Source organism: Neopsephotus bourkii, unplaced genomic scaffold, assembly GCF_033783945.1.
Source record: "Neopsephotus bourkii isolate Nb327-2 ecotype Australia unplaced genomic scaffold, CSIRO-AGI_Nbou_v1 NB_1292, whole genome shotgun sequence".
Classification (NCBI taxonomy): domain Eukaryota; kingdom Metazoa; phylum Chordata; class Aves; order Psittaciformes; family Psittacidae; genus Neopsephotus; species Neopsephotus bourkii.
Genome location: NW_026901776.1, coordinates 1,817,818 through 1,833,906, shown reverse-complemented (window position 1 = coordinate 1,833,906; position 16,089 = coordinate 1,817,818). Strand labels below are relative to the sequence as shown.

The window sequence follows — 16,089 nt, the reverse complement described above, 5'->3', positions numbered from 1 at the left end:
GTATCTCAAAATGAAGAAAAAAAACCCACTGTTTCAAACAGCTTGGGCACACTAAGATTGAAAATAATTCTGGTTTTCTATTTCTACATCTGACCAAAATCTGACTAAAACCGATGTCGGTTTTGATAAGAATTTGAATTTTCAGACGTTACTGAAAGCAAGAGGTGTCTAACTGGCAACTACAGAACTCAAGTGCAGATCCATTTATTTCTATAAAACCTAACAGGACAACCTTTGCTGCTGTACACAAAGATTCATGCCACTACACACTAAAATTTGCACAGATAATGTACTCAGAAACATAAATAATGCATACAGTATGACTTAGGTTGCAACAAAAAAACATGTTCTTTTATTTCTGTTGATATGATGTACATCCTGGCATGTATCTGCTTAGAAGGTAAAATGCTGCCATTGCTCATGCTCTATGTAAATAATATGGCTACACACAGAAAGGCTTTAAGCCTGTAGTTTTGCATAGCTAGTAGCTTGTATTTGTGATATATAGGAAGAGAGCTTTGTGTAGGAAATTAAAATAAGATTGAATGAGAAACTAAATATATGGGGTTTTTTTTCCTTGAAAGTGCATGTGTCCAAATTTAATAATTTTTTTTTTTTTATCTTTAATGGAAAAGATCCGAGTTCCATCACTACACTGAAACATTGTCTGATGCTACGTATTATAGGAATATACAAGTACTTTCAGCCTTCAAAAAGAAATAGGGCTCCTTTGTGATGTCTGTTAAGCAAGAACGAAGCTCTCTCACCTGGGTAATACTGGATTGTATTGTGAATGCCACATGCCTTTGACTTCTTGATAATCTGATTCAAGTAAGAAAAGCTCTTGCTTTCTGAGTGATACTTTTAAAATGCAAACACAGATTCAAATAGAGTGATACAAAGGTGGAAAACATCCTTCCCGTGTAGGCTACAGTGGATCAACACAGAATTTAAACATCCACTTTAAGTGTGACTAGGCTAGTCAAGGAATAAAGTATGTTTATTGATTTCACATTTTTAATGGTTGAAAATAGCATGATGTGTACCCCTCATTATAGATATTTATTACACGGCATGTGTACCACTCAGTTTCACAAAAAATCCTTTAAGACATACTGTGAGATACAATTTTATTCTAAAATTATATTTTATTAAAATAGCCTTCTGAGAATTCATGGGCAACCAAAATAATGCCATGATTCAATGTTAAAAGATTAAAATAAAAGTAGAGCTTTCCTAACAAAAAGAAAAATAAAAGGTAAAATAATCTAAGCGTAAACAGCGTAAATTTTTTTAGTTCAGAAGTAAAACAAGTCTCCCCGAAGGGGAAAAACATTGCACTTTCAAGATTTTTGTGACCCACAGTAAAATAACATAATGTATGAGCGTTAAAGGAAAAATGAAAAACCACTGCAAGATAATAAGCATTTCTACATGTCTTTGGTTTTGAATCCACCTTTTTTGAAAAGGAAACAGAACAATCAAACCAAAATACATACAAGAAGAAACAACATTGAATACATCACAAAAACAGTTAAGAAACACATTTGCTAAAGAACCATTAATGTTGTTACCAGTGGGGGTTCCAGGGTTTGGAAAGGGAAGGTAGTACCAGTCAGAGGAATATCAGGACAAGGAGCTTATGATGTGGACAGCACAAAGAAACAGTTGGTACAGAACAATAAATTTCACATCCATGTTGATTTGCCTTTCTACCTATTGCCAAAGTTGACATGGGACCAGAGACAAGTACTGCCCTTCAGGACAAGCTAATCGTATTCCCATAAGTGTCAACAGCAATTTTAATTTCACTCTGGCAAGAATAATTTCAGGCTTATAGGTTGCACTTTCTATGACAATTACTCATTATTATGTTTTTGCTTCGGACTGACACGAAAAACAAGCTACAGTGCACATTTTGCATCCCATCATTCTCTTTGGAATCAATAAAATGATCTTTAATTTGGTATTAATTAATTATTCATAGAGTAAATATCTCCATTGAAAAAAAAGAATGGGAGAAAACATTTCCACATCTTCAGTACTTAATTTCTAGCATTTACAGATAGTTGCTCATAGGATTGCAAAGAGACATGATCTCAGGTATCCCATGAAATCTAGGATACTTCAAAACTGTTCACTACTGGAGTTTCCCAACATACACACTGGCTAGGCTTTCATAATGCTATCAGGTATTAATACCAGTACAATTTAAATTCTTATGTAAAGTACTTTTCAATGAATCGAAAAGGTGTGCTTCATGATGCAAAAAATGTATATGAAGGTAGCATGATGTCAAGAATAACCTAACCTTGAAAGGCAAAGTATACTTTTTTTGGTTGGCTTTGCTTTGTTCTGTTTTCTTGAGTTTTCAATAGATGGATATTATTGCATTAAAAAAGTGCTGTTAGCAAATATTATCCCTTGTGCTAAGAAATCTTTGACATAGTGTGATTACTGTATTAATTGCTGCTCCTCAGGAATAAAGGAAATGAAAGCACATTATCCTAAATGTAGTACTTTGTTAATCTGCCAAATAAAAAATTGCCAGAGAAAACAAACAAAAAAATCCAGATCATTACTCTCCCAAATATTTGGCTAATGAAAAGACATCTGCTGTATTTGAGCTTATTGACTCTGCTGAATGGTATATACATTTTGCATTTTAAATTCTAATTTCTCATGGCAACAGGAACATCTCATTGCAACTGCTCCTACAAGGCAGGTAAGGAACCTTTGAGGTATAGGAAGTTTAATGCATCAAGTAACTTTCGAAGCATGTAACACGTGTAAACATTATTGATTCCTCTAAATAAGCAATGCACCACCTCTTCCATCAACTCCTGACTGCATTAGATAAACCTAGCCAGTGGGAGGTCCTCTCCTTACTAACTACCCTCAAATCCTCACTGGATCCACCACTGATTTCCTATGCTTGCACAAATCAATGCAGCGATAAAGCCACATTCAATACACAACAAAAATACTACAGGAGGACTATAGCACAAGGCTTTGTGTATGTATAAGTACATATATATTTTTTTTAATATTCATCCATTGCAAATATTGGTCTCACTAAAATCGAAAGAAATAAAAAAATAAATTAAAAAATTTAAAAAGCTTGCTGCTCTTACATCTAGTGAGCCAGTCACTGTGCAAATCCTGAGAAAGGGAGGAAGAACAAAGTGGGAAGAGCTGACACATAAACAAGAATTTTGGAATACACAATAACAACAACCTGATAGTTTAACAGTCTTACAAGAACAAAAAAATCTCATGGTGTTCAGGAGCTGTACAGTGCTGACACAAATCTAAGAGCAGGAAAAATAAAGAATAGGCAGTTGTTTTTAATAATTACCACGCTCATGAGTGATGACTGAGGAAGGGAGGACAGGACAATTATTTCAAAGAAAAAGAAATAGGGAAAAAAGGAAAAAAAAAAGTGAGAAATTGGTTTTAGCAAATACAAAATATAGTTAGCACTGGGTTTGGCAAAATTAGCTCTGTACTAAAAGAGAAATATTAAATAAACGGAAAATTAAAAAAATCCTTCAAATGAGAAAGCACAAAGATACTCTAACACAGAGTTGATTATACAGCATTTAAAGAAGTATTTACAGTTGCATGCAATAATCAGTCATTTCTAGAAATAGAGGAAGCAGTCAAAAGAAATATCAGCTGGTATCTTGACAGTCTATTTCAAAATCCAACATTATAAATAATAAATGTAATGATTTAGTAGTAGAAATGTTGTCTAAAGGAGCAAAACATTGTGCAGAGTAATGGTCAGTAAAATACGCCGAAACCTTACATGCCAAATACCTGCATCACTGCTCAATCCACAATCTTATGACCAAATTTTATCCACATGGGTTCACTTTATTTTGTTTACTCATACAAGTCTAGCAAGGTTTGATCTATGATTTAAACTGTGGGAGCACCTTCAGAGAAGCAGTATTTATGATCAGTCTTGAAGTCATTCAGTCAAATTTAGAAGTTCATAATTTTGAGACGTGGTTGAATATTCAAGAAATATGTCACATAAATGAGCTACAGGCAAAAGAGCCAATGAGATATGCAGTATTGCATATAGCAATTATGAACCGCCAAATAAAATGATGATTATGCAGTCAAGCTTTTTTACCTAGTTTCTAAGATAAAAATATGTTAAAAGATGAGGTCACAGTAGGATTGAAATATAAAAATGCACCATAAAAAATACTGAAGGGAAGAAAATGTGCTTTGGTAGTTCTATTAAGTCACACAGAGATGAATCTTATGTTTCTAGACAATCACAGTTAGGGAGCATCAGAACTTACTGTCAGACAGAAGAAAGAAATTGACAGTGAACTGACAACACAGAGCATAGAAAGCCAGATTGATTCTAAGTCGAAAGTAAAGTGAAAATTTCATAATATTTCCCCCAAAGACAAACAGAAAAGAATTATTTCAAAGAAACAGTTTTCTCAGCAGACTTTTTTCCAAACAGCAGATCCAGTTCCATCAACCTTTGATATTTAACTTACGCCTTAACTAAACTGTTTCATTCCAGCCTAACCAATTTAAGAAATCAGGTGGGAACTCTTATGCTGAAACTAGTTAGGGATTTCTGAAACATTTTACATGCATAAGCACTGCTGTTGGTAGCTAGAATCTGTTTTCGATTTTACACGTAATGTCTTCGCTTCTTCCAAATGATGGGTAAGAGTTCTACGAGACCATTCTGAAACTCAAAGCATGCTAGTGATTTACTATTGACAAGCATGCACTTTGGTAAGCCAATTAAATAGAAACCACTCTTAGGAATCATATTTTAGCTTCAGCCTCTAGATATATCTTTACAGAGTTCTTTCAAGTTTGTCTTGCTTCTGCAAAATGTGAGAGAAGTTCAGAGATAGTTTTTGTTAAATCAATAGTACCTGATCCTTCTTCAGTCACCATCCCAAGGCCTTCTGCTTTGTTCTGACGTTCAAATGCATTTAGGTCAAGAACACTGCAATGAGAAAGTGCCATTTGTCCACTGATTAATCAAATAAGTATGTGTAATATTTCATTTTATGAAAGACAGAAAAGAATCTGTAATTTCACTTAAGTATATAATCATACTAGTGCAAGAAGATACATTTCAGTGACTTAATATATTTGTCTGCTACAAGACTACAAAACTGAGCTCTACAGACTTAACCTGCTTTTGCACCGCAAATGACAATAGATTTTAGCTTTTTACAACTGACCAAAAAAATCGAATGTCTATGATATACATATTCATTTTAGGGATTACAAAGAAGCCATACTATTGACTACTTTTGCATAAGAGCCCAGCTCATCCCAAGCATCAATGTCCATTAAGAAACCGTCTTTATTAGTTCCATCCCTTGAAAATTCTGAAAAACTGAACCTGCCAAAATGGAATATATATTCAACTAACCAGATTTCAGAAACATATATGCTTGCATATTTTTATTTTTGATTCTGAAAATTTCTGCCTTTCGTGACTTAGCATGCCAGCTAACCATGAGCAACTTCTGTTCATAAGCAAGAATCTTTATGGAAGTCAGATGAATGTAGATGAACTACAGCAGCAGTTCTGATGGCAAGAAACCTCACCAATGCTTCAAAATGAACATATTTCAAAAATTTGGGCAAAGCCAATGTTAAGCAAAAAGGATATAACGTGGTACCCTTGATGTAAGAGAATACTGAACTGCCTGATCCAGGAAGCCCTTTTAATCCTACGTTTTATGCTCCTTAACACATTATTTACACAATATGTAATATATAAACCATTGATATGGTCTAGTCTTAGGAATTATAGATACATATTTATATAGATCAAATTGATGTGAACTGTCGAGAAACATGTTTGGACAAAAAAGTCACAGTATCTTTACAGTTTATTAAAACACAACATTCCATTCCTTTTTTTGTCTTCTAAAATATCCTATTAATACTTCTCACAAATATGGGTTTTCACAAAGTCTTCATGATTAGCTAACATTGATCATTAATTTGCTCTCTCCAAGATTACAGCATACCTCCAGAGTTAAGAATTTGCCCCAGTGAATGTTTTTAACTCTGGTGTTGTTTTCTAATGTACTTCAAGTAGACAGAAATGCCATATGCAGCTGTGAAAAGAGCTTTTATCAAGGTTGATATTTATCAGATGAAGATTTTCATACCATCAGCACCACCTTGCCCTTTATCCCAAATCCAGCACATTAAAGTCCCCAGGTGCTGTTTCCAAAAAGTATGTAGAGGTTCTTTCCAAAACTATAAATACTGTGGAATAAAACCTAAATGAACTAATAAATTTTTAAAGTAGGTATTTTCTTACCTACAGGACTGCATTAGACCAGCAAGGCTCTGAAAAAATCCCACATCCTTTTTATCCTTGAGGTAGTCAAGCATTTTCTGCAGTAAGCACAAATAATTTATGCACAGAATTAATATTTACACCATGTGTTAATCTAGTTAATACTACGTGGATTCTAGATTACTAGTGATCCTGGTGTTTTGAAATCTCTGTAATAGTTACAATTCATATAAGAGTCTTGCAAAGAAAAATCCAAGTATCAAAGATAAAAAGAACATTTAAGCTCATATCTTTTACAGAAAAGAGAGTCATCCATTTTGACTATTCCTTCCTAAAACATGGATAATAAATAGAGTTACTAAATGTAATACAGATAGAATTCATTGATTAATATAATTTTGTTACTAGTAGGCCACAAATTTGTACTGACAGTACAGCTTCAGCACAGACCAGGCTTGTCATAACCTCAGTTTGTTTTAGATTATTGTAGCTGCAACAGCACATTATTAGTCATATGAGCATTTTTTTAATTTGTTTTCATTTTACTGCAATACCTGTGTAATACCTCTCTGATAACAGATTGAAGTAACAAGAAGTTATTCGGTGGAGTAAACTCTGATTGTAGAATGTAATGTTTTGTTGAGTGAAGATTTAGGATTGTAACAGAAGTCCCAGTTGTGAACAAAAATCACAATGTTCAAAGATCAGTCTTAGAAGGGATACTACAAGGATTCAGCATGTAAATGTGGTAAAATTCTAATTGCAAATAGCCAAAATATTAGGAATAACGGATAATAAGTAACCTTCAAAATAGAAGAGCACATAAGCAGATAGTTTGAAACGTTTTCAGCAAAACCCCAAGTAGACCCAAGATCACAGAAAAAGAAACCCCCACAAAGAACACCATACTAATCTAAGCAAAGAACTCCAGAAGTTGCTGATGACAACTTTTCAAAACCACTTTTTGCACATCTCCCCCCACCCAAATTATTCTTCTCAAGGGAGACTGAAAATTTGACCCTGGAATCTAAAGGAAAATCAGAAAGATAAGCATAAGACCAGAGAAAATTGTAGAAATGAGGCAACTGAAAAAAGCAGCAAATCTAATTGTATTACTAATACTTAGATAGTAGGAAAGATTATATAGTAGGAAAAAAAAATTAATCTTTAGTCTGAGGGGGGTGATACACTGGAACAGGTTGCCCAGAGAAAGTGTAGATGTCCCATCCCCCAAATTATTCAAGGCCAGGCCAGGTGGGGCTTTGAACAATCCCTTCTAGTGGAGAGTGTCCCTGCCCATGGCAGGGGGGTTGGAACTAGAAGATCTTTAAGTTTTCTTCCAACCCAAACCATTCTATGATTCTATGAAGAAATCCTTGCTTCCCACAGAATTCCTCTAGAATTTAACAATTTAACATAAAAATACCCTCTTTCAACTGAAATGCAAAACAAATTTCTTTTAGCCTTGATCCGTATAGGTTAATTATACGTATACAAATAAATATATACCTCGCAAACAAGGCACTTCTGTACGCTATTTTCTTCCGAGAATGAGAGTAAGAAGATAAACAGCATATGACAAATAGTCACATTACATAATTCTCTACTACAATTATAATAACCACAGTACAAAGATCTATAATGACTACTAGAATAGGTAAAAATAAATTTGTACCTTACCTGTTGAACAGTAGAATTTCCTCCATTTAATATAGCAATCCCTAGCTTTAGGGTAGCTGCAACCATTGGACCCATCTCACCTTAAAATGATTTTAAAATATATTTTTAGATCATATATAAAAATAGGAATGTTCTGTTAACTTATCTGTACAATTGAATAAATAGTAATTTATTAGGAGAGGTCTTCTTGTTACTCTTGTAAAACAGACCGTTTTGTTTCATGATTTCTAGTGTAACTGTACCTTCCTGAGTGACTACAGACGTAATACAATGAATACACAGTACACAAAAGAAGCAAAATGAGACAGTAAGAACTGAGCTCAATGAATATAACTCATGTTTCATTCACTAGAGCGTCCAACAGCTGGTTTAAGGCTGGGTGCTCAATTTAAAGCTAGCTTTCAAGTTTAACAGTGTGCCTCCTCTGCCTGCTGGCCTAGATATTTTTTCCCATTTCTTCAGAAATTTACAGTGATCCAAAGCATTTAGTTGCAGTAAAAGAAAAATTTAAATAGGAATTTTTAAAACATCATTACTGTAGAAACAAATCACAGAACAGCCCATGAAAGCATTAAAAATCAGAGTAAGATGATGCCTGTGGGACAAAAGAATAGCAATAAAGTAGATATTTGGGGATTAGGGGCAGAAAAATCTATAACTACTTCAGCAATGTGCAAATGCCAAAATCTGGGGGCCTTTTTTTGTCACTGCATACTGCTAAAGGTATGAACTTTTTCATACTTCTTCTCAATTAGCACTAGAAAAATTTTATTATTATTGTTATTATTAAATGATGATGATAGCAACAACAACAATATAACCTCATGAGAATTATTCATCAAACTTTCCTGGATTAGCTGTCAATAATTTTTGAAACTTTGGATGCATTTTGAAAGCAAACTTGTTTAATGCCAAACCTCTTAATGTTTTGCCCTGTAAGAACTACAATCATTTCAAAGACCATTGAAAATGAGGTTTAATATGGTATGTACACAACAAAACATTACCTTTACTAGCACTGATAGTCTGTAGAACCATCTCAGCAGCACCTCGGTCATGCAGTCTGGCTTGCTGATATAGAAGTTTCTGCTTTTCCATTTCTTTTTCCTGAATAAAAATTCCAGTCATTTAAGATGAGGACTTCAGTTAATATCAGTTCTCCAAAGATTTTATGTTTTCTCTTAGTATATGGGCTCTATGGCAACATCATGGACCATTTCAATACATACAATGCCACTGAACAGATATTTAATGTGTTCAAGTAATAGTCTCCCTTTGGTATTTTTCTTTATCACGCTTTTAGCAGTTTATCTGAAAAGAGTCATCTCAATTGTAAATCATGAAGTTAGTTCAAAGCCCATATTCATGATCTATACTGCATATATCAAACTTGCACTTTTGTGCCATGATTTTGTGCAACAGCTCATATTCTTAATAATCTGCTATACTGTGACCATAACTTCATACTGCTCAGTGTGTGGCTCTTGAGTTACAAGTTGTTGCTGAATACCAGTGTAACAGAAGCATCTCAGAATTTTTTTCAAAACATATCATATTAAAATATAGATTGCCCACCTTTCCAACAGAATATTTGATAGAATACACTGTGCTTTTATATTTTACATTCTCTAGCGGCAACAAACAATACTGCATAGCGTTGCTTGAGCAATGGTGAAGTTTGTTCTTTATAATTTAAACTACTACCAAAAACATAAAGAAGAACATAAAGAGCAAACATAAAGGCACAGTTAATTCCAGATGAGTTTGAATTTTCACCAAGTTAATTGAAGTTTACTGGAGAATTGAGGATGACTAAGCAGTATAAGTTGCAAAATGGAAGTTGCATAGAGCCCTATGACAGCGAGTCCATCAGATGGCGTGGTAAAAAGCTTACTCAAAAGGAACATGACACAACCAGTTAGTGTCATGTCCAAAAACAACGCCCAAAACATGTATGACCTAAAAGCAGGAACAGCTGCAGCAGAAGTAGCCAGAATGACAGCTTTGCTGCCATAAACTTTCCATCCAATTTACGGAAAAAAGACATTGGAAGATGGAAGAGGTTTAAAAAATGAAGGCTTGCTAAATAGAGTGTATGAATAATAAATTAAAAAAGAAGAGGTAAAAAAGAGAAATATGTTCAAATGAATGAAAAGGAAACCTTTAACTCAAAAGCAAACCAACACAGACATTTATGCTGTTACCAGAGAGTTCTCGCCGAGGCTGGCAAATTTGTTTCTTAAATCTTTGATAATATCGTGCTGCGGAAACAAAATTCATCAGGGTTGTTGTTTTTTGTTGGGTTTTTTTTTTTTCACACTATTAGCTCTCCTGAGGTTAAATTGTATCTTTATTTTCTTTTTTTCTTTAGATTATGTGATAGATCTAGATGGAGGCACAAAAAGGAAAAAAAAAAATAATGGCAGCTTTGCTTCACATTTAGCCATGCTAAGGTTTGAAAGTTTTGCCTTCATGTTTAAACCTCTTCCTGTGAATTCAACAAAAACAAAACAGAAACATACACGCGCACACACACACACACCACGCACACAAACCACTAGAAAATCATGACATCACAGGTTCACTATAGCTACAATAATTGTTTTCTTTTTTTGCTTTCAGATTCCACTGAAAATTGATCAGTGTTTCTTTTTAAAAAACTATTTCCTATTTCTAGCTACTCTTAGTTTTAGACCCAACAATCTTTCATTTTTCTTTCTTTGAAAGATTATTCACTTTTGTTCACAAGCCTAATATCACCTATACTGCTTTCATTATACAATATTTTCTTGTAAGTTTATGAGAATGCTTAGAGTGAAGATGTTTCTGCATGATCTACAGACTAAAAGAATGGATATTCACACTTCTTACAATAGCACTATAGAAAAAACAGTAGAAACAGCCATTGCAAAACAGCTTCAAGTGAGAAAAGCGGCATTTTCACAGAAATCAAGCTGTCTAGGTAACTAGTAACAAAGCAAACAAACTAAAATAAAAATTCACTACCAAAACCCCATCACAAATCTTTGCTCTAAAAGCAACCATTCCTTTGTTGATAATCACCAAAGATTACATTCCTTCTTCAGGTTTACAATGCTTTAGCATTGTTGCTTTCTGTATGTAATGTTAATACATATAAAGATAATCAAGACTATTTTATCTTGGCTGTTTTCCATTTATAGGGGAAAAAACTGACCACTTAGAAATGCACATACATGTATTCCCACATTATAAACTTTTTGGAAGCAGAGACTCAAATATTTTCTCCATTCTATTTAGTTCTGTGTTTAAACCATTACAAGCAGCCATATGCAAAAAAACCCACATTGGGATAAACAACAAGTTTTAGCTTGACTTTGTAAGAAACAAACTTGCAAAATCTAAATAGGAACTTTAACTGACAAGTGTGCCACTGCAATTGCTTATTTCCTCTTAATCCATACAAAGAACGATCCTTGGGCTCTGAGAGAGAGCCATATGGAGAGGTTTGTTTACTGTTACCACTAATGTCCCAGCCGTGGAGTGCATGTGGTAGCACTCTTTATGTATTTTTTAATATAAAATTATAAAATGGTTAAACAGTAAAGAGAATAAAGAAAAAGATGAGAAGGGAAGAAATTACTTTAAAGTCAACTATCCTAAGATGAATCCTTCTCTTTAAATTGTCTTCATATTTTAAATGTTTCAAGACATCTGTTCAGTCCTGAGAATAAGCCCTATTAGATAGGTATTACACAGTCAAAACACCTGCTCATTTCAATGTCAGGCATGCATGAGTACAAGCTATGTATTAAAAGATAACATCAAGTACTCAAGCACTTTACTCAAGCAATTTATATATATTCAGAAAGGGAGAGCCTTTATGATCAATATATGCTGGTTTATGCTCTATAAAGTTCAATTTTTCCTTAATCACTCATTTTGGACTTCTTCAGTTCTAAAAAGCATATACATGAAGTGTCTCCATTTCAGCTTGCAGCAATATCTTTACTGACGGCATTGTGCTTGTACTGTCATTAATTTATATCTTCCTCTCTGGCAAGGAAGTTTGATTTGTTTCCTACAGACTGCCTCCATACCATTGCCATGCTGATGTGATGATTCAACATATTCATTCCCATTCAAGCAGATATGAACTGACAAAGTATTAAGTCTCTAAAAGGAAAAATACTGTATTTTTCCTTTATATATGACATATATATATATATAAATGCAACTTTCAAAATCTTTGTGTTCTCAGTTTCAACTTTTTTCTCCAATGGTACACAGCTATGAAACTACACGTTACTTCCAAACTGAGTCATCCTTTCTTGTTTAAAGTTAGGTGACAAATTTGACATATTTGAAATAGCTGACATAGATGTCTAACTCTCTATAGGAATAATAAAAGGGTAAGGGATTGTTTAGAAGATTCCGCTGTGTCTGGAATTGAATCAGCTGGAGCAGAAAATCTTATGTACATGGATAAGTTAGTAAGATTATTATGTAAATACTGCATTAAAAATAAGCAAAGAACTTGGAGCTAAAAATGGTCACTTAATCATTGCAAAGTATTTGCTCTTCAATATACATCAACCCTTTACTGCAGGACTGTGAAAGGCCATGCCTTACATAGATCTCAGTTAGGTTGTGCTACAGCAGTGCCCTGTGGTGTTTGACTTGAAGCACAGGGCAGATGGGAGTCTGGGACTGCTCTTGAAAAGTCTGCTATTGCTGTTATAAGCAGCAGAAACAATGTAGGGGGAAAAGATGCTGATAAACAGAAGATGGGAAGCAGCCAGAGGACCCAATGAAATATCTTAATGAACAGCCTAAAATCATCATTTATCACTAAGCCCCTAAATCAAAACTCAGATAAAAGCATGGATATTATTCACGCCCTCATTGCAGGAAGGGGGGGTGGACTATATGATCTTTAAAGTCCCTTCCAACACAAATTATTCTATGATCCTCTGTATGAATAACTTATGATGTAGTCACTGAGAGTGAAACCACATATTAGGTTGCATCTACTCCATTATGGATAAGAAAAACTAATAAGAAACACATTATTTGCATACTATTGGAATGTTTTATTCCTAAGGACTGATACATTGATCATGGAGTCTGACTTTAATTACAGTATCACAGTATCACAGTATGTTAGAGATTGGAACGGACCTCAAAAGATCATCTAGTCCAATCCCCCTGCCGGAGCAGGAACACCTAGATAAGGTTACACAGGAACGTGTCCAGGCAGGCTTTGAATGTCTCCAAAGAAGGAGATTCCACAACCTCCCTGGGCAGCCTCTTCCAGTGTTCCGTCACCCTCACTGAGAAGAAGTTTCTTCTCAAGTTTAAGTGGAACCTCTTGTGTTCCAGTTTGTACCCATTTCCCCTTGTCCTATCATTGTTTGCCACTGAGAAGAGCCTGGCTCCATCCTCGTGACACTCCCCCCTTATATATTTATATACACTAATAAGGTCACCCCTCAATCTCCTCTTCTCCAAACTATAGAGACCCAGCTCCCTCAGTCTTTCCTCATAAGGGAGATGCTCCACTCCCTTAATCATCTTAGTTGCCCTGCGCTGGACTCTCTCCAGCAGGTCCCTGTCCTTCTTAAACTGAGGGGCCCAGAACTGGACACAATATTCCAGATGAGGTCTCACCAGGGCCGAGTAGAGGGGAAGGAGGACCTCTCTCGACCTACTAACCACCCCCCTTCTAATACACCCCAGGATGCCATTGGCCTTCTTGGCCACAAGGGCACAGTGTCGGCTCATGGTCACCCTGTCGTCCACCAGGACCCCCAGGTCCCTCTCCCCTACACTGCTCTCTAACAGGTCGTTACCCAACCTATACTGGAACCTGGGGTTGTTCCTGCCCAGATGCAGGACTCTACACTTTCCCTTGTTATATTTCATCAAGTTATTCGCCGCCCAACTCTCCAGCCTGTCCAGGTCTCGCTGGATGGCAGCACAGCCTTCTGGCGTGTCGGCCACTCCTCCCAGCTTAGTGTCATCAGCAAACTTGCTGATAGTACACTCAATTCCCTCATCTAAATCATTGATGAATATATTAAATAATACTTGTCCCAGTACCGACCCTTAAGGCACTCCACTAGATACAGGCCTCCAACTAGACTCCGCCCCATAGACTACAACTCTCTGGCTTCTCTCCTTCAGCCAGTTCACAGTCCACCTCACTACCCAATCATCCAGATCACACTTCCTCAATTTAGCCGCAAGGATGCTGTGGGAGACCGTGTCGAACGCTTTGCTGAAGTCAAGGTAGACCACATCCACCGCTCTGCCATCATCCATCCACCGCGTTATTTCCTCATAAAAGGCTACGAGATTGGTCAAGCATGACTTCCCCTTGGTGAAGCCATGTTGACTGCTCCTCATAACCCTCTTATCCTTGATATGCCTTAAGATGGCACCAAGGATAAGGCGTTCCATCACTTTCCCAGGAATGGAGGTGAGGCTAACCGGTCTATAGTTACCCGGGTCCTCCTTCTTGCCCTTTTTGAAGACAGGAGTGATTCTTACCATTCTTTAACAAAAATAGTTACTTATTGTAAATGCATGGTATATGGTCACTCCATTTATGTAGGCATTGTGATAGTGAGTTAACGGTAGCCATCTCCAATGGGCTAGTCCCGTGAGAGCTTGCATTATCTGTATGTACTGACATTTGCAGGTCTTTCTGTGCTGAGAGAAAGAGACCACACAATGTACCATTTTGACAAAAATCTAGTGAATAGAAAAGTTTGTGAACAAAGTTGCTACCAGTAACAGGGATGAAGAAAATTGACATAGGAAGCTCAATCTCCCCCATTTCTTTTCTTCCTGTGAAGAGCCAATTTAAACCAATTGATTTTAACAAGGTGAGCTAGCTTTTGACTCCTTTTTTTGAGTTATCATCCTACATGTATTTAGAGCACATTAGTATGTAGCAAACCAGTAAAGTCAGTGCTTCAAGTGCAGAAACCTATTTGCATTCAACTAGTGAAACGGTTTGATTGGAAAGCATTTCCTATCAGATAGAATCAAGCGGGACAGTGACACCAGCTTTTACAGGGAGTCAATTGAGCATCTGTTTAATATAATAGAAAGTTAACTCAGAGACAAAGGGCAAGGAGCAAAGATAATGATAAACATTCCAAGCAAATACTAGCAGGCAAATAGAGGCAGAAACATAGTAACACGTAGGTAACTTTATTGTGGGTTTATATTGTGACCTCCCTACTGCCCACATGGTGATCCCAATGCAGATTATTTGTACAAAAATGAGACTACACTGCATGAGATATGGGCATGAAAATTGTTGATAAAATACACTTGGTTTTATCACATTCTGAGCTTCCCCAGAGGTCTCTGTTGCTCTGACTGTGAAAAGATTCAGGACTTCAAAACTCACACATTTTTAAATTCTAGAAGAACAATAGAGTTTTATTCCAACACAAACTGAATCGTCAGTCTCTTCACACACACATAGAACATGGAATAAAAGAACTGCTTTCAACATTGAACTTTGAGATAGATTGACAAACAAACACACAAATGCACACATGCACACACAGAGCTGGTATATATGGTCTCCTATCCTTACAACTGTTTCTACAGCTGTTTTCTGTCATGTATGAAGGAAGAAAATATTATATGTTGTTGAGAAGTTTAAAACACTTCTCCATCAGCAAGACAGAAAATTTTTCTGTGGAGCATATGGAATTTAGTGTATGGTAACCAGTAGGTAGACTGATAGACATATAGGATTTGAATAGCTGAATTAATGAAAGAAACAAAGAAGAAATAACAGACTGCTTATATACCTTTTTTTCGGGGGGGGGGGGGGGAGGAGGAAGCGTTGTAATATGTACTTTGTGTTTGTGGCAATTAAAATACCCTTTAAATAAATGTTTGTGAGTCTCTCTGAGCACATTCATTGTCCAGGGTAACGTCTTTGTTGTATGAAGGTGAAATTGTGCAAACATTTGTAGCAGTAAGAGTGAATCTGATTCTGAAATACATCTTCTTTCCACAGCCATATGGGAACTTCTTTCTTTTGTGAACTGAACGTTAATAGAAGAATTAGCAAACAAAGCCAAAATCAT

General features: G+C 35.7%; 1 protein-coding gene across 6 annotated transcripts in view; it reads right to left on the bottom strand.

Moving 5' to 3' along the window:
- Positions 1-16,089, bottom strand: part of RYR2 (ryanodine receptor 2) — a 381,518-nt gene that overhangs the window by 38,912 nt on the left and 326,517 nt on the right. For all 6 annotated transcript variants that reach the window (XM_061365725.1, XM_061365727.1, XM_061365728.1 and 3 more), the window contains 4 exons: positions 9,001-9,100; positions 7,994-8,073; positions 6,335-6,411; positions 4,920-4,993 (listed from right to left, as the gene is read on the bottom strand). In XM_061365725.1, coding sequence (XP_061221709.1) covers positions 4,920-4,993; positions 6,335-6,411; positions 7,994-8,073; positions 9,001-9,100 — 331 coding nt within the window. The remainder of the gene's footprint in view (positions 1-4,919; positions 4,994-6,334; positions 6,412-7,993; positions 8,074-9,000; positions 9,101-16,089) is intronic.